The following is an 18,779-nucleotide window of genomic DNA, read 5'->3' as shown; positions in this document are numbered from 1 at the left end:
GGGGGAGGTACCTGAAGGAGTAGACCGATATGGCTTATCTTCGAATTTAAACTAAGTTTGTACAAAATATTACAAAGACCAAATTGTGGACCAAATCGGCAGATCCTTTCGAGAGTTATCTTGCGCTGCAACCACTACACACGGTGTCATAGTGCTTTTTTGTACCTTTCAGGCTATTTTCTCAGTAAGTATGGACTTGCCCCTGATGAAGTTGCTACAACAAACATCAAAGCGATTCGCGAACAGGTCCTAAGCTGAAAATTTTCGAAATTTTGTGTGGGATGTACCCGAAGGAATGGACCGATTTATTCCATATTGGAACCTCATCTAAGTCTGGTAGAAATTTCACGATGTGCAAAGAGTTATCGTGCGCACAAATTTTCCGAACATTTCCGAACTTTTGTGGGGGAGGTATCGGAAGGAGTGGACCGATATAACCCATCTTTGAACTTAAAATAAGTTTGAACAAAATATTGTGAAAGCCGTTCGAGAGTTATCGTGCTCACCAGCCAGAGAGACAAATGGACGGACATTGCTAAATCGACTCCAAATTGTCTGAAATGGATTTCGTCCAAATATACTTGGGGTCTAAAACCATTATTTCGATGAGGCACATTTTGCCCGTATGAACGTGTATATACCCTCGTTAACATAAATGCTGAGGGTATAAAAATCAATAATATCGGAGGTTTACTAGATAATAACCCGACATCTAAGGTAACCGAATTAATATTAAGCAAATATCGCGGGTTGCGACCATTTTAAGCAACTTTCCTGGCTACCAAATTTACTTCTTAATTTTACTCCTCCAGCGTAATTTAGGTGACATTTTCTGTGTATTTTTGTAGTATAAAACTTCTTTACAATTGGTGTGTATTTATTCATAGTTTTATTCAAGGATATAAACTTCGTAGCCCATGTACACATACTGATTTTCAGTGTCCATGGGGCATGAGTCTCTTTCGACTTCAGATATAACTTCAGAATTCAAATGCATTCATCTCCTTATGGTGAACATATTTTAGCCATTTCTATGAACATCAGCAACTGGCTTTACCTTGTCTTCGAAACTAAAAGAGGTATTGTTTTATATAAATGTTATATAAATTTTGGAATAAGACAATGGAATTTAAATCTATTGGTTGTTTAATTACGAGAATACAATACAACAATCCATAGTTGCCGGTGATTTTGTATATCAAAGAATGAAAATAAAAGGAGACATGCGTTTTTAAATAATTTATTGCAATTTATATAAAAGAAGTGCGATACTCCAACAAATTTTTTGCATTACCGAAAAAATCGGTAAAAAAGTAGTCGTTAAGTTCTGCCTATAGCAAGAGTGCTATTAACTCAAAATATGGGTTTGAGAATCTAAAAAATTTAAAAACTAAGCTGTTAATTCCAACGCTTTAAATGTTTTAAACATTTCTAGATAAAATATCATTGGAGTTCCAAGGGACTTTCTCACTAATCGAAGGCCTAAAGAACTAATTCTTTTAGAGGAAAGGAAACCGCCCCCCCCCATGGATGGCAACTAGTGAAAATAGGCTACATATTTTGCTGAATTTCGGAGGGTCGTGGTAGTTCCCCTATACTCTATTTTTTATCAATGCTATGTTTACACTAATTACGAATGTATCAGTTTGAAAATTCATTTGCGAGACAATTGTTGATGTGTCTCCGACCTTTCTTACTTATTTGGGATCCAATAGCAAAATGATTTTCCTGAAATTTTCAGTGATGGTCCCTGGTGAAAATAGGATGCATATTTTGTAGAATTTTGACGGGACAGAGTATCTCGCCTATGCCATAGGTCATTTAAAATTTCGTTCGTGGGCAATTGCATCAGTTGAGAACAGTTGGACTGATTTGGATATTTTTTCTTTTGAAAATTCACCATAACCAACCATAGGTTATTATGGAAAGATAATTTGACAAAGCAGACTTTTACGCCCAATTTTTAAATTTTCAATTTCAATTCTTTCTACAAACACTACTGAACCGATTTTCCTGTAATGGCCCCGGAGGGAGCGAGGTATGATAGCGGGAGTTCGTATGCTCTAGAAAGCTGTTTAATGAGATATATGGTACATTTGAGGCGCTCAGCGCTAAAACGGCCTAACCCACATACCCAAGAAAATCAAACTGACTATAATGATTTATCTGGGAACTTTTGAAATAAATCCCAATAAAAAACCAAATTGCACTATATTAGAAGGTTGTATAACCTAGTGTTATTCAATGTAATAGGGAGTTGTTTTTATACCCTCAGCATTTATGCTAACGAGGGTATATAAACTTTCATACGGGCAAAATGTGCCTCATCGAAATAACGATTTTAGACCCCAAGTATGTTTGGACGAAATCCGTTTCAGACAATTTGGAGTCGATTTAGCAATGCAAAGGTGCAAAAAACCCTACGACACCGTGTGTAGTGGTTGGAGCGCAAGATAACTCTTGAACGGATCTGCTGATTCGGTCCGAAATTTGACCTTCGTAATATTTTGTCCAAACTTAGTTTAAGTTCAAAGATAAGTCATATAGGTCCACTCCTTCAGGTACTACCCCAACAAAAGTTCAACAATTTTCGGATAAATTGTGCGCACGATAACTCTTGAAGGGAGTGACCGATTTGGTCCCTACTTTACACATTCTAATATATCTACCATATGTATATCAGGTTTGAATATGATATTTGTCCACTCCTTCGGGTACCTCCCACATAAAAATTCGGATAAGTTCACTATAAGACCTGCTCTCGTATCACTTTGATTTCTATTGAAGCAACTTGAATTCGCTGCCTCAATTGCGACAGTAAATGCTTTTTCAGGGGCAAGTCCATACTTCTTGAGAAAACAGCCCAAAAGGTGTCCAAACTTAGTTTCAGTTCGAAGATTAGCAACAACTTCCTGCACTTCCCTCCAATATTTAAAAAAATTCACTAAAATGGTAGGCACGATATCCCTTGAACGGGCAACCAAATTTATCCAAACGTTGGACCAAATGTAGTTTAACTTCTAAAATGTCCCATATCAATCCCAAATCCTTATCTTACCTCCCCCACAAAAGTTCAACAAGTTCATGAAAAAATTCTACAAAAATGTTCCTCCGAGAATTTTACGTAGGTTCCAAAAAATCGATATTGTCATGTTTTCATTGTCCTTTACCAGTTTTACCCGTTCCTTTCTCAAAAAATCCGTATGTTTATGCATTTCGGTACATTTCGTATAAGTTATTACCTATGTATGAAATACGGATGGTTATTATGGATATTTTTACAAGCTGATATCCCTGTATCATATTTTGAAGGGCTTTTACATAAGATTAGATAAAATCTTTATTATAAGATGATTCCTTAAGAATCCAGTAAGGACATCAAAATCTAGAAATTCGTCGATTTTTTAGCCCGCTTTATGATTAAAAACGTCAGTTTTTTTAAACCAAAAGTTTAAATTTTGACTTTTTCGGTCCAGCATTTCAGTGAAATCTAAAACTTGTTAAAAAATGTCCCTGATAAGCCCACAAAATATATGACAAACGGTTTATTAGTTTAGGAATTTGCCTTGGGATCGACTCGGCGTCGGAGCCTGAGTCGTGAAAAAAACTGGCCTGGAGTCGATGACGAGCCAAAAATACCCCGACTCCGAAACCCTGGCCTAAATAAGTATATCCTTCTTCATGATGGAATATCTCAAATAAAACGCTTGCATTTAAGTTAAAAATGGTGACAAAATCAAACAGCAAGCGTTTCCATTTAGGCTAAGCGAAAATATATTTTCTAGTTTTTAGTGCATTTATAAATAAAAAAATTATTACAAAAATTAACCTACAGTGTTTTATTTATAGATGCTGTAAAAGCTGCAAAATATTTTTTCGCTTAGCATAAAGTGGTATATTCTTCTACATGATGGAATCTCTCAAATAAAACGCTTGCCTATTAATTTTTTCATTTTTAATTTTAATGTAAGCGTTTTATTTTATTAATAAGTTGGGAATTAATTCAAGCTCGAGGTCTGTACTTTTTACGTAATTATTTCTTTATTCTTCGATATTTCGCAATTCAATGAATTGCATCTTCAGGAAGATCTACAATGATATTTTTAAATATATATAAACACCATTAATATCACAGTGTTTTTTGTCAATAAGCAAACTAAAAATAACTTACAAAAATCGCAAAAAACACGTCAAAACAAACTTAATATTTACTTATAAACTAATGTAGCATCACTACCATCGTCATCTGTTGTAAATATTGCACTGTTGTTTCTTCTCATATTGCGTTTTCATAATATTCCTTGTTTTGCTTATTAAACCTCTGTAACTCAGAGCGCTGTTTTCGATGTCTGTTTTGAAGTTCATACGACGCACAGTGTTGCCGCTTCCTTGTAAACGTGTACAAAAATAGAAGGAGTTGACCTAGGTCGATGAATTTTTATACAAGTACTTATGCGGGCATAGGAATGAAAAATTCCCATTTTGGTCCATATCGGTTCAGATTTGGATATATCCCCCATATATATATTTCTCCGATTCTGCTATAATTCAGCCAATTTTAATTGAACTGCCTTTAAATTTAATATGCGATATTTGCTTGGGCCTCTGATCAGTTTTACCGATTTCGTTGAAAATCTGATCAGGTTTCGATATAGCCTCCACTTATATATATTTCCCCGATTTTGCTATAACTCAGCCAATTTTAATTGAACCGCCTTCAAATTTAATATGCGATATTTGCTTGGGCTTTTGATCAGTTTTAGCGATTTTGTTAAAAATCGGATCAGATTTCGATATAGCCCCCACATATATATATATTTCCCCGATTTTGCTATAACTCAGTATATTTTAATTGAACCGCCTTCAAATTTAATATGTTATGAATCGGATCAGATTTCTATATAGCCCCCATATAATATTCCCCCGATTTTGCTATAACTCAGTCAATTTTAATAGAACAAAAATAAAACGAAGCAGTCAAATAAAGTGAATTTATCCACTGAGGCAAAACAAGGATTCTTGCTCCTTTCGTACAAATTGCTTATGAAGATATGGTTGTGGCTCCGAGAATCGGATTTTATAGGATGTAAATTTTGCATTTTTTAATTCGAAAGGAATGTCTGTTTCATGTACCAAATGGTCGAAACTGCAATTTGCTGCAATTTTTAGATACACTCCATGAAAGAAGCGAAATTCGTGAGTTTTGTATGACACGTTACTCTTTCAATCAACATAACGGTACTTTATGTATACACATTGTATGTAAACTTTTTTTTCATAAATTGCAAGACTATCGACCACTCTTTAATTCCCTATTCAAAAGTTGTGGAATATGTCAATAAATTCTTTAAAAAAATTCCTTGAAGATGGGTTTCTTTTTTAAATACATTTTAGTAAATGTCACATACGAAAAATGTTCTATGTTTAACGAGCTATAACTTTATAGTAACACCAAATATCGACAACATCTTTGAGGTTTGTCCTATTTGAAGTGTTCTCAATAAAATAAAACCATAAAATTATAAAAAAGTCAAGAACACATTTTTCGATTTTTGTCCACTGAGGCAACACTGTGCGACGTGCTGTTGGTACGTTCAGTATAGAGCTGGCAAAAAATCGATGGCACTATCGATAATATCGATTATTATTTAAAAACTTAACATCGATAGATAGTTTTTCCTATCGATATTATCGGAATAAAACCCTTAACCTTAAATCCATTGAAATAAATAGAAATTTCGCTGCTTTTCAGTTATGTGTGTGTGTAAGAAAGTAAGTCCGTAGTCACACGTACACATTTTTGGGTAAAATAAAATGTATTTTTTTACATTTTTACAGTGTTTTATTTATAAAATAAAAGTAGTTGTTTATTCTCCTTTACATTTCTGTTAACTACTTTTGATTAATTTCAAGAAAATCATTGACATTTCCACCATTTTCATCTCCAAATTAATGGCAATGACAACTTAACGATAATATCGATAGCAATCGATATTTTAAAACATTATATCGAAAATATCTAATGTTGGGAATATCGATGGTTTGCCAGCTCTAGTTCAGTATGCAAAGCATTTCCATCGTATATCTTTTGTTGTGATGTGCTTCGTTTTCCAGCACTCTCACTCTCTCAAAGTTTGGATAGTGAGAATTATCCGCACAGTGACTTTGAGAGAGTGAGAGTGCTGGAAAACGAAGCACATCACAACAAAAGATATACGATGGAAATGCTTTGCATACTGAACGTACCAACAGCACGTCGTATGAACTTCAAAACAGACATCGAAAACAGCGCTCTGAGTTACAGAGGTTTAATAAGCAAAACAAGGAATATTATGAAAACGCAATATGAGAAGAAACAACAGTGCAATATTTACAACAGATGACGATGGTAGTGATGCTACATTAGTTTATAAGTAAATATTAAGTTTGTTTTGACGTGTTTTTTGCGATTTTTGTAAGTTATTTTTAGTTTGCTTATTGACAAAAACCACTGTGATATTAATGGTGTTTATATATATTTAAAAATATCATTGTAGATCTTCCTGAAGATGCAATTCATTGAATTGCGAAATATCGAAGAATAAAGAAATAATTACGTAAAAAGTACAGACCTCGAGCTTGAATTAATTCCCAACTTATTAATAAACCAAAAAAAAGGTCGAATAAAACACAAAATGTAAGCGTTTTATTTGAAAAATTCCATCATGAAGAAGAATATACTATTTGATGCTAAGCGAAAAAAATATTTTCTAGATTTCATAACATTTAAAAATAAAACACTGCAGCTTAATTTTTTTAATTATTTTTTTTTTGTCGTTCATATGGGCAACATGTAAGCTCTTTTACATGGAGGCGTCAGTATCTATTTGAGACGAAAGAGGCTCCAATCTAAACCCACGGATTCTTCATTTTAATCCCGGTCTGGACCTTTGCTTGGTATCTAACACCCCCTTCGTCACCCATCAACTCTTTTTTGCTGCTTCATTATTCTTTAGCAGATTGATTGCTATCGTAATGTTGAGCGCAACTTATTTTGTTCCACATTCCACATAACAAACTTTAGTAAAATATTTGACAATTAAAGAGCTTGTATTGTGGAATTCGGATAATTTCCGTTTTCATAAAAATCCTTGGCCAAGGACATATTAAATTGCTCTGTCCAAAGGTATGAAGTTGCGTGTAAATGACTGCTATCAGTTACTTATTATTATTATTTAATAGTGTATGTGTGTGTTTCATATGTAATTTTGTCCAAATGTAATTATATGTTACTAACTTATTCCGGACCTCTTTAACATTCAAGTTTAGAGGACAAAAATTATCTGTTATTTGTAATAAATATGTCCGTTCAATATCAATGGACATTGTCGGTGTTATTATGGAAAAGTCTCACAGAAGGCTATAATAAATATCCTTCTGTCAATTGACAAAGTCTCACTGAAGGCTATACGAAATATTCTTCTGTCAATTGACATTAGCCTAACCAAAAATTGCCCTTGAAGAATATTAGTATTGGAACATAAAAATTGCCCTTGAAGAACATAAGTAATGGATTTTTAGATTTATCAAAATATTAATTTTATATAAAAATCCTATTGATGCTTTGCTTCAGCCGGAAAATTTCAATCCTTATTAATTATGAAATTTCAGAACTTTAAATATGCTGTAATCATTCAATCATAATTAATTATTTTCCAAAATGACATTTTGTCATTAGACAGATTTTAAACACCCTATTCCTGCGTTACATTTAATTGCCACCAACTCAAAACTTCCTTCGATAATTACCCATTCCTCTTAAATAGTTTCATAACTTTTAAATATGAATAATTAAATTTGATTATATTTCATTTACGCTCCATATATAATTTATTTCAATTCAATAATTTTCAATTGAATCTCATCATTGCAAAATTACACTCGAATGATAAATATGATGATAATTATTCATTTGATGAATTACATTAGTGAAATTCAGTGCCGGTAATTCTGGGAAATTAATTTCAAACCGAACAAAAGCAACCACACAACAACAACATGCGAACAAAATACATAATGACAACCACACTGACAAGTACTGTCAATTAACTTAGTGAAGAGTTATGAAAATTGTGTAATTGATTTCAGGAAAACATCAAATTGAACTAACAAAAGTTTATGAGTTTTCGAAATATATTCTTGGAAAAGTAAACAATAAAGCTAAGAATATATTTAATGAGACGAATTTAATGGATTCTGAAATCAATATAATTATAAAGTTATTAGAAAGATTTAAACTACCCCAGTCAATTTTCATTTTCCATTGCAAAGTAGAGGAACCTAAGTGTGAAAAGTAATACATTTTAAATCTCTAATTTATATGATTTTATTTAAAAGACAAATATACTCTATTATAGCAAAAAAATAAAAAATAATAATAATAATAATAATAAAAACCGTATATGAAATTATTAAACAAAATAGCTTTCTTATGTCCCAATAGACTTGGTCCATGATTTCCGGTACATTTATGTTTGATGTAAGCATATCCACCTTGTCACAACTTCCAATAGGGAATATCGAACAACTTGTTGTAAGAGAACTGAGATTGTTTACTCTTCGACAACACCTACGGGTGACACACTGTATTATAGCTGCCATGGCAGAAAGCAAGAGTTGGGCTGCGGATATGTAGTTGGTCGGAGGTTTAAACATCCGGTTTCCAGTTTCGCAATTAGGATTGAAGCTAACTTTTCCATATCAGTTTTATTTGAGCACTGAAGATAAAGACGAAGAGACAACATATGGGGATTTCTGAGAGAAATCGGACCCTTTGTATTTGTTGTTTTTGATTTCCTTTATTTTTTGCTGTGTTGATGCCGCTCATCAGTAGAACATTTAAGTATATTTTCAGATTTTTTGACGGTTCCAGATATGTCGCGCCTTGAAAACTTTGAACTCTGTAAAATCTTGCACATAGAAATACTCATAACTTCTTTAATATTGGTCCAAATAGATTTTTTTTTGTATTTTTGTTTTTATAGCCTCAGCATTTATGCTAACGAGGGTATATAAACTTTCATAGGGGCAAAATGTTCCTCCTCGAAATAATGGTATGTTTGGACGAAATGTGTTTCAGCCAATTTTAAGTCGATTGAGCAATGTCTGTCTGTCTGGCTGGAGCGCAGGATAACTCTCGAACTGATAAACCGATTCGGTTCAAATTTTGGCCTTCGTAATATTTTACCCAAACTTAGTTCAAGTTCGAAGATGGGCTATATCGGTCCACTCCTTCCGGTACCTCCCCCACAAAAGTTCGAAAATGTTCGGAAAATTTGTGTGCACGATAACTCTTGATGGGAGTATCCGAATTAGTCCATACTTTGCCCATCGTGAAATGTGTACCAGGCTTAGATAAGGTTTCAATATGGACTCAATCGGTTCACTCCTTCGGGTACCTCCCACACAAAATTTCGGAAAAGTTCAGTTTAGGGCCAACTCTCGAATCGCTTTGATTTTTATTTTAGCAACTTGTATTCACTGCCCTTCATACGACGCTACAAGTTTTATCAGGGGCAAGTCCATACTTCCTGAGAAAATAGCCTGAAAGTTGCAAAAACACCTATGACACCGTGTGAGGTGGTTGGAGCCCAAGATAACTCTCGAACGGATCTGTTGTTTCGGTCCAAAATTTGGACTTATTAATATTTTGTCCAAACTTAGTTTAGGTTCGAAGATAAACCGATAGTCCACTCCTTCAGGTACCTCATCCACAAAAGTTCAAAAATATTCGGAAAAATTGTGCGCACGATGGGAGTGACCGATTTGGTCCATACTTTACACATCCTGATATATCTACCAGATATAGATCAGGTTCGAATATGGACTATATTTGTCCACTCCTTCGGGTACCTCCCACACAAAATTTTGGATAAATTCACTTTAAGACCTGCTCTCGAATCACTTTGATTTTTTGAAACTACTTGCATTCGCGACAGTAAAAGTTTTTTCAGGGGCAAGTCCATACTTCTTGAGAAAACAGCCCGAAATCTGTAAAAAACCCCTACGGCACCATATGTAGTGGCTGGAGAGTTCGAACCGAATACTGCGTTTGTCCACACTTTGGATATTGTAATATTTCTTCGAATATTATATGAAACTAGCGGACCCGGCGAACTTCGTCTCGCTATTAAGGAATAAAATTTCATACAAAAACTCAATTTTCGATTTTTCCAATTTTCCGACTTTTCCAGAGAGATTTTCCAACATTTTCTTCCGTAAAGACCTTCTCCTCTAAAATACGAATAACTGACAAAAAATTTACAGAAATCGGCTTAGCCGTTCTCATTTTATGAATTACTATACATTTTTTACACCATTTTTATATATATAGATTCGAAGGTGGTGCTTATTGGTCCAATCCTTCCGGTACCTCCCCCACAAAAGGTCGCAAATATTCGCTAAAATGGTATGCGCGATTTCTCATAGACGTAGCAACCGATTTGGTTCAAACTTTGTATCTCTAAATATTGTCGAAACTTAGTTTATGTTAAAATTTGTGTGGTTCGAGGATCCTTCGGACATTTTTACCAAAGGTTTTCCTAGTGGCCCTGTTTACAGCGATATTATGTTTTTCGTAGGTTAGTGTGATAAAAAAAGCCCTGTCTATCAATATCCCCGCACAGTTTTGAGCTTTAATTCTATTCATAAACCGACAAAAGTTTATACGACATTTTGAAAACCCCCAAAATACATGTTTTTTTTTTTTTTTGGGAAAAAAGATTTTCATTCCATACAGGCTGAGGGTATATCTCTGTCGGCAAAGCCGACTGATACTTTTTTACTTGTTCTGTTTATGTTCACAGACTAACCTATTCTTTCCAATGTCAGATCTCTTGCTCTGGGACTGCTAGGGTTCATAAGGCAAAGTTCATCGCACTCCAAACGTTCTTTCGCTAATCCCATCGCATATACTGGAAATTAAAGAAGGTAGATAAGTCCTCGGTATCGTTTGGCGACGTTGCACCGACTGATCCGTAGAAGGGTGCAAGATATATTAATCGCAAATTATTTTAATTTACAGTTAGTCGAGCATTCCGGGAATGACAGGGCAAAGATAAGAGTACTACGTCAAGGAACAACCACAATGCACAAGAATGATTTCGCGAATGTTACCTGGAACGTAGGGACCTGATGGTAATGCAATGACAGCTGGATGAGCCGGGAGTCGAGTATTTCACCAAAGTTCTCAACCTGTCGCTAGCCTTACAGCTTACAACAGCACTGCACGCCATCTCTACACATAATAGTCGAGGACACAGCCAGAGCAAGACGTGCGACAGGACAGTGATGGTGGCCCTTGACTTATAAATATCCTTTGATACTGCCATGATTCATGTTGTTTTAGAGAATTGAGCAGACAACCTTCCGGTGAAGTGTGGACGCCAATCGTACGTGGAAATCAGGAAAAAGAAGTAGAATAGAGTGAACTGTTTAACCACTGCCTTTCCTGTATTACACCCCGTTCAGACGCCATTGAACTCATAACGTATGCGGAAAACCTGAACTCCTATTTGAACGATCTTACCTCCTTTTCCAAGCGAGGAATATGCAAATATCCGACATTAAATTTACGGCTACTCTCATCACCACGTTAACTGCCGAGGTGAGCACTAGGGTGACGGGTTAAAGTTAACCGATCATCATGCATTTTTGTAGAAATCGTTTCTTAACCACAAAATGATCTGTAGTAGAATTATGTAACACATTTTTGGGGTTACCGACAAAATCGTTCAAATTAGAATGCAAAATTATGAATGAAAAGTACCGATAAAAGTTGACAACACTTTCCTATCGGTAGGACTTAACGGCAACTTTCTTTTGGTTGTTAACTTACCGACAAATTTCGTTAATTACCGAAATTATAAGCATTTTAATTTACCGACTTTTGTCAGTAACTCGAAAATTTAGATACAGAATTCCACTACTGATAAAATTTTGTTCATCGGTTGGACCATAAATGCGGCTCTAAGTGAAAATGCCCCATTTGGCCCCATTACTATGGACACAAAGAACACTCAGGTGGCAAGGGTTAACGTTAATCTGTCGCGATAAAATTTCATATCAAATGGAAAAAATTACTTACTTACTTAGCTGGCCCATTACAGAACATTTGTTCCATAGACCGAACTAAGAAAAGATCTCCAATTCTCTCTATTTGTTGCTTCGCACTCTGAAATACCGCGCCTTGTCATCTCGTCAGCCACTTGTTTGCGCCATCTATTCTTTAACCTGCCAATTCTGCGTGCACCGCCATGTGGCTCGAATTTATACGCCTTTTTAGCGGGTTCATCATCGCTCATTCTTATTATATGGCCTAGCCAACGCAATCGCTGCATCTCGATACGTTTAACTATATTGATGTCCTTGTATGGCAGGTACAGCTCGTGGTTCATACGACGTCGATATTCACCGTCAACACAGATCGGTCCGTAGATCTTTCGAAGAATTTTTCTCTCAAACACGCCAAGTCACACCAGTCTTCGGAACCATACATCAGAACGGGTAGTATCAGTGTTTTGTAAAGCGTTATTTTTGTTTGACGAGTTGTGGCTTTGTTTTTAAAGTGCTTACTTAAGCCAAAGTAGCATCTGTTGGCCAATACAATTCTTCTTTTTATTTCACAACTGATGTCGTTTGTTGTGTTTACAGCGGTGCCGAGGTATACGAAGTCTTTTACTACCTCAAAATTATAGGAACCAACATCAACAGTTGGTCCGATCTCAACGGACGCATTGCGCGTCGACACCATCAGCTTGGTCTTCTCGCCGTTTACCGCCAGACCCACTTTAGCAGATTCTTTTTCGACCTTCATAAAGGTATCGGTTACTTCTTTTACTTATCGTCCCATGATGTCTATATCATCAGCATAAGCAAGTAACATGTGACTATTGGTGTAGATTGTGCCACTTCTTTTGACGTTTGCCTCTAGTATAACCTTTTCTAGCAGGATGTTGAAAAGGTCACACGAAAGGCTGTATCCTTGCCTGAAACCTCTTTTGGTACAAAACTCCTCGGAGAGGTTCTTTCCTATTTTAACTGAAGATCTGGTGTCAGTTAGAGTCATTTTACAAAGCCGAATGAGCTTTACGGGGATACCAAATTCAGACATTGCTTGGAATACCTTTGAACGTAGCGGGCTGTCGAAGGCTGCTTTATAAACAACAAAAAGGTGGTAGGTGTCGATCTGCATCTCTTGGGTCTTCTCCAGGATTTGGCGCAGGGTAAATATCTGGTCAATGGTAAAAATCCGCATTGGTATGGTCCAATTATTTCGTTGACCATGGGCTTTAGTCGTTCGCACAAAATCCCTGACACTATCTTGTATGCGATAGGGAGAAGACTTATGCCCCTGTAGTTGGAGCATTAAGTCTTATCTCCTTTCTTATGGACGGGACACAATCGTCAGGTACGCGTTCTTCCTGCCAGATGGAGCTAACTAGCTGATGCATACACCTTATCAGCGTGTCGCCTCCGGTTTTACACAGCTCGGCTGGTAGGCCATCAGCTCCTGCTGCCTTATTATTCTTCAGCCGGTTTATTGCTGTATTTACCTCATCTTGGCCGGGTGGTATACATTCAATACCGTCTTCTTGGATGGGATCTGTGGTATCTTCGTTGACTCCGCTACTATTGGATAGCAACAGTTTAGAAAAATGCTCTTTCCACATCCTTAGCACACTATCTGTATCAGTTACCAGATTACCTTGCTGGTCTCTACAGGAGGATGTGCCAGTTCCAAAGCCATCAGTTTGATGTTTCACACTTTGGTAGACTTCATTCTGTCTCCTGTACATCTCGATTTGTTCACACTCACGCTTTTCCATCTCTCTCTTTTTCCTGCGGAAAAGACGTTTCTCCTCTCTCCTTTTCTCCCGATACCTCTCTCGTGCGCTACGCGTTGCTACTGATTGTAAAGTAGCCCTATATGCCGCATTTTTCTCTTCGGTAGCACCACGATACTCCTGGTCATACCATGGATTCCTTGGTGAAGGTCTCTGGTATACAAGTACTGTTTTTGCGGCTGTTTGCATGGAGTGGACAATGTTTTGCCATTGTCCTGATATGTTATCGGGACGAGGAGTGCTTTGATTAAGCAGTTGGGCCAGTTGAGTGGAATATGCTGTGGCTATCTGTTGTGATTGCAGCTTACCGATGTCAAACTTCCGTATTGTGTCTGTTCGCACTTTGTTTGCTACGTTTAATCTGGTACGTACCTTTGCCGCAACAAGGTAGTGGTCCGAGTCTATGTTTGCACCTCGGAACGATCGTACATCCAACACGCGTGATGCATGTCTTCCATCTATCTCAACGTGATCAATTTGATTTCTTGTTCTTTGATCTGGCTACAGCCAGGTGCCCTTATGAATATCGAGATGCTTAAATCTGGTACTGCTAACTACCATGTTTCTTGCAGCTGCAAAGTCTATCAGCCTCATACCATAGTCAGATGTTTCACTGTGGAGACTGAATTTCCCGACTGTTGGGCCAAAGATATTCTCCTTTCCAATTTTGGCATTAAAATCGCCTAGTATAATTTTAATGTCATGGGCAGGGCAACGGTCATAAGTTTCTTCTAAGCGCTCGTAAAAAATATCTTTGGTCTGTTCGTCCTTGTCTTCAGTGGGAGCATGAGCGCAAATAAAGCTGATGTTGCAGAATTTTGCTTTTATTCGAATTGTAGCAAGTCTTTCATTCACTGGTGTGAAGCTGGAGACCAGGTGTTTTAACCTCCGACCAACTACAAATCCGCAACCAAACTCATGCTTTGTATCATGGCTGCTATAATACAGTGCGTCAACTTTAGGTGTTGTTGTGACGCCATTCCCAATCCATCGTATTTCCTGTATGGCAGTAGTATCGGCCTTGTACTATTCAAGTACGTCTGCCAATGCAAGGACTGCACCTTCTCTATAAAGAGTGCGAACATTCCAGGCGCAGATTCGTAGATCATGGTCCTTAAAACGTTTGCGGGGTTCTTCAGCTTTAGAGGGGTTTGTTTTTCTTTTCTTTCGTTTTTTCATAGTAGGCTGTTTTTTCTAGGTGAGGGTTACTAAGCCGACGCCCAAACCCAAGTTTTTAACGTTCTTATGGGTGAATGCGCGGCACATGTTAGCTCACTACCTTTAACGGGTGTTAAAGGCAGTTCCCCAGGTGACGCCACGGGGAGGTCAGTGTCCACTTGATATGAAAGAGGGACCAAGATAAATCCTGGGCTTTGCCATGTTAAAACCGGTCAGGACCGTTGCGTGGTATCTTTTTTTCCATCCCCTACGTCACCCTGGAATGGAAAAAAATTAGGGCAGGCATTTTCTTTATTTGGGGCGCCCTAGTCAGCACTGAGTAAGTGGTGGAATAGTTCTTTGGTATTCTTTTGCATTAATCTTGCGTATTTTCTAGTTAAACATTCCAATACAAAATATATAGTCAAATGTCTTTTTTCTTTCTATTTCTTAATTATCAAATGCATAAAATGCAAATAAATAATAATATCCATTGTTGCTCACGTATCAGGTAAATTAAATCATGAACTTATGCGGAATAATCATTGATAACAACTGTTATGACTGGTTCCGAGAAAACGTTCGACTTGAACTAAAATTGCATTGCCACATTGCCTTCATTCGCATGCTGTTGTTTATTTGGTTGTGGGGACAAGGCAACAAACAGCATGACAATTCTATTGAATGTTTACTTTTGAATATATCATGTCCTTTTTCATCTACTGCCTCTTCTTATTTCCAGCTACCATTTAGCCTTCATTAACATGTGTTTCCTTTTCTTGGTAACGTTTTCATGGTTCTTCTCTTTCCTTCTTTTCTATGCATTACAGGTTCCAAGGGTATTGGATCACGTTTCGATGAACAACGTTTGACACTGAGAATACATCGTGGCCGTGGCTCTAATCAACATGACTCCACTCACAGCAATGGCAGCACCCAAAGTACAACAACGACACTGGGCACCCCCTCGCCTGAGCGTATGAGTAAATACTCCACCCGTCGATTGCACAATCACGATAAAATAAAGATTTCCGTCTCGTATCCATCCAACGATAACATATCGGAAATGGCCCAGCACGTACATGAGACGACGGGTAATGTTAGTCACAGCCATAATCATCATCACGAACGTGGACGTACGTCATCGGCAAGTGGCGGCAACATGCTGTTCGCCGTCCATTATGGCACACAAAACGGCCGAGATTGCACCGAGACTCAATTGTACAGGCATCAGCATGGTGGCAATTGTTTTCTGCAGGTTGGCAAATCGATGCCCGATATGATGCGCCGAAGTTCCAATACAAGCGATAACCAGCAAATGTTACCAGCAAGACCCACCAACAAGAAGATGGGTAAGCGAAACATAAAGGCCCAGGTGAAGAGATTTCGCATGGAGACGAAGGCTGCCAAAACATTGGCCATTATTGTGGGTCTGTTCATATTTTGCTGGTTGCCATTCTTCACCATGTACATTATACGACCATTTTGCCAGGATTGCATAGATCCCCTACTATTCTCCGTACTCTTTTGGCTGGGCTATTGCAATTCCGCTGTAAATCCCATGATTTATGCCTTGTTTTCCAAAGATTTTCGTTTTGCATTTAAACGTATTATCTGTAAGTGCTTCTGTTCCAGTAAGTCGATAAATTTGAAAACATCACGGCGTGGCAGTGATATGTCAGCCATGCGCATAAGAGGACGAACGCCGAGTATAACACCAAGTGCAGCTGCCCATTCTTTGGGTGATGAATCGGAATATCATCACAGCGACCACAGTGAGCACAGATGACCCTCATTCGGGCCCACCAATTCCAGTTCACAGAGTAGTTTGGGGGTCCGAAAGTCAAGTTTAAAAGTTCCTGTTTACGAGATATGTCATCCATTGGTAATGGATATGGGCGGGGGTGGCAACACCCACACAATTTCCAGCAGTACCGCTAATGGTAAACGAACACCATTGTAGCCATTAATGGAAATGCAATGTTTTAGTTCGTCGGACAATGTCGCCACTGCGACAATAGTCGCTGAAAGCAATAGTCGTAATAGTGTTAGAATAAAAAACTTGTGTAAAGAAAGCAAAAGTAAAAGGGGCAGGGCAATACGCTTAAAGTAAATAACTATTAACAACAACAACAGTAAAAAAATAACTAATGAGAAATAAAAACAACAACAACGTATTTATAGAAAACCACTCATCAGCATAAACAAAGAATTGATTATGACTTTGTATGTAAGTGTAATTAACTAATGACAAACTTAATTAAGAAATTACATACTTACGTATATAGAAGATTCACCAACACCCCTGCTAACCCTTTCTTATTGTTTGCTTATTAAATAAAAAAGGGGTTATTAAACAATTTATTCTTCTTCAGACGAATTGCAATAAAATTATTTGTTATTGTTGTTTTGTTTTATATTTCTTGTAGAATAATATAAGCGAAGAAGAAGATAAAATAGAAAATAACACAATAATTATAATTAGATAATTAAATAAAGAAACTCTTAACTAGGGAAAATAAACGTATTATTACCAATAGAATAATAGCTTAATGTTAATTATTTTGTATAAATATAATTAATTCGATAAACAAAAAATATATAATTATTAAAAAAAAAAATGTTTCTATTTTGTATTATGTTTTATTTTATTTACTTATTTTTTTTTTCTTTTTTGAAAATAAAAGGGATATTTGGGATATGCCTGTCCGTCTACTTGATAATCTTTATAAATAAAAATCAAATGTTGTTCGTTGGTATTGGCATCAGTTGAGAACGGCTTGAAAGATTTGGATATTTTTATACCCTCCACCATAGGATGGGGGTATATTAAGTTTGTCATTCCGTTTGTAACTACTCGAAATAATCATTGTAGACCCCACAAACTATATATATTCTTGATCAGCGTGCAATTCTACATCGATATAGCCATGTCCGTCCGTCTGTGGAAATACCTCTAGCTTCCGAACGGATTGAAGTAGCTGGATGAAATTTTGGTAAAATCTATTATATGTATGTAGGACTTTTGGTATTGAAAGCGGACTATGTTGGTTCACGTTTTCGTATACGAGGGCAGCTCGGAAACTTCTTAGCCTAGCACAAAAAGCGCGGTATAAACAGAAAAAACCTAAGTGTTTTGGAAACTTCCATCTCTTTTATGAACACATGTTAAATTTTGTTTCGATCTGGCAACTCCTTCATATAGAAACAGGTGTTCAAAAAAGACGCATACGCAATTTTTTTACAATGGAAAAATTAGAAATGCCTGCTGTCATTAAATATTTACATAAAAAAGGTTTATCGGGACAAGAAATTCATAATGATATGGTGAATGTGTTAGGTGAAAGTGATCCTTCATATGCAACAGTAAAAATTGGGTTGATGAATTTAAACGTGGTCGTACAAGCATTGAAGATGAACCACGTAGTGGACGTCCAAAAACAGCAACAACAACAGAAATTGTAGCCAAAGTGCATGGTATGGTATTAAATGATCGACGAATAAAAGTGCGTGAAATTGCTAATATCATGGGCATCTCAAATGATCGAGTCCATTTAATTTTGCATGAAGAACTACAGATGAAAAAGCTTTCTGCAAGATGGGTGCCGCATTTGTTAACAGTCGATCAAAAACGCATAAGAATGAACATTTCTTAAGCTTGTTTGGATCGTTTTAAGCGAAATAAAATTGATTTTAAGCGTCGTTTCATAACTGTTGATGAGACATGGATCCACCACT

The 18,779-nt window shown here is 36.7% G+C and overlaps 1 protein-coding gene across 1 annotated transcript in view; it reads left to right on the top strand.

Moving 5' to 3' along the window:
* The window catches only part of Oamb (Octopamine receptor in mushroom bodies), a 265,806-nt gene extending 248,144 nt beyond the window's left edge, over nt 1-17,662 (top strand). Inside the window, exon 6 of the mRNA XM_073960483.1 lies at nt 15,872-17,662. Coding sequence (XP_073816584.1) covers nt 15,872-16,830 — 959 coding nt within the window. The 3' untranslated portion in view covers nt 16,831-17,662. The remainder of the gene's footprint in view (nt 1-15,871) is intronic.
* Nucleotides 17,663-18,779: the final 1,117 nt, after the last annotated feature.

This window comes from Musca autumnalis, unplaced genomic scaffold, assembly GCF_047663935.1.
Source record: "Musca autumnalis isolate F117 unplaced genomic scaffold, ASM4766393v1 scaffold_1, whole genome shotgun sequence".
NCBI classification, from domain to species: domain Eukaryota; kingdom Metazoa; phylum Arthropoda; class Insecta; order Diptera; family Muscidae; genus Musca; species Musca autumnalis.
Note: the sequence above shows the minus strand (reverse complement) of the source record. Positions and strands in the feature narration are given on the sequence as shown.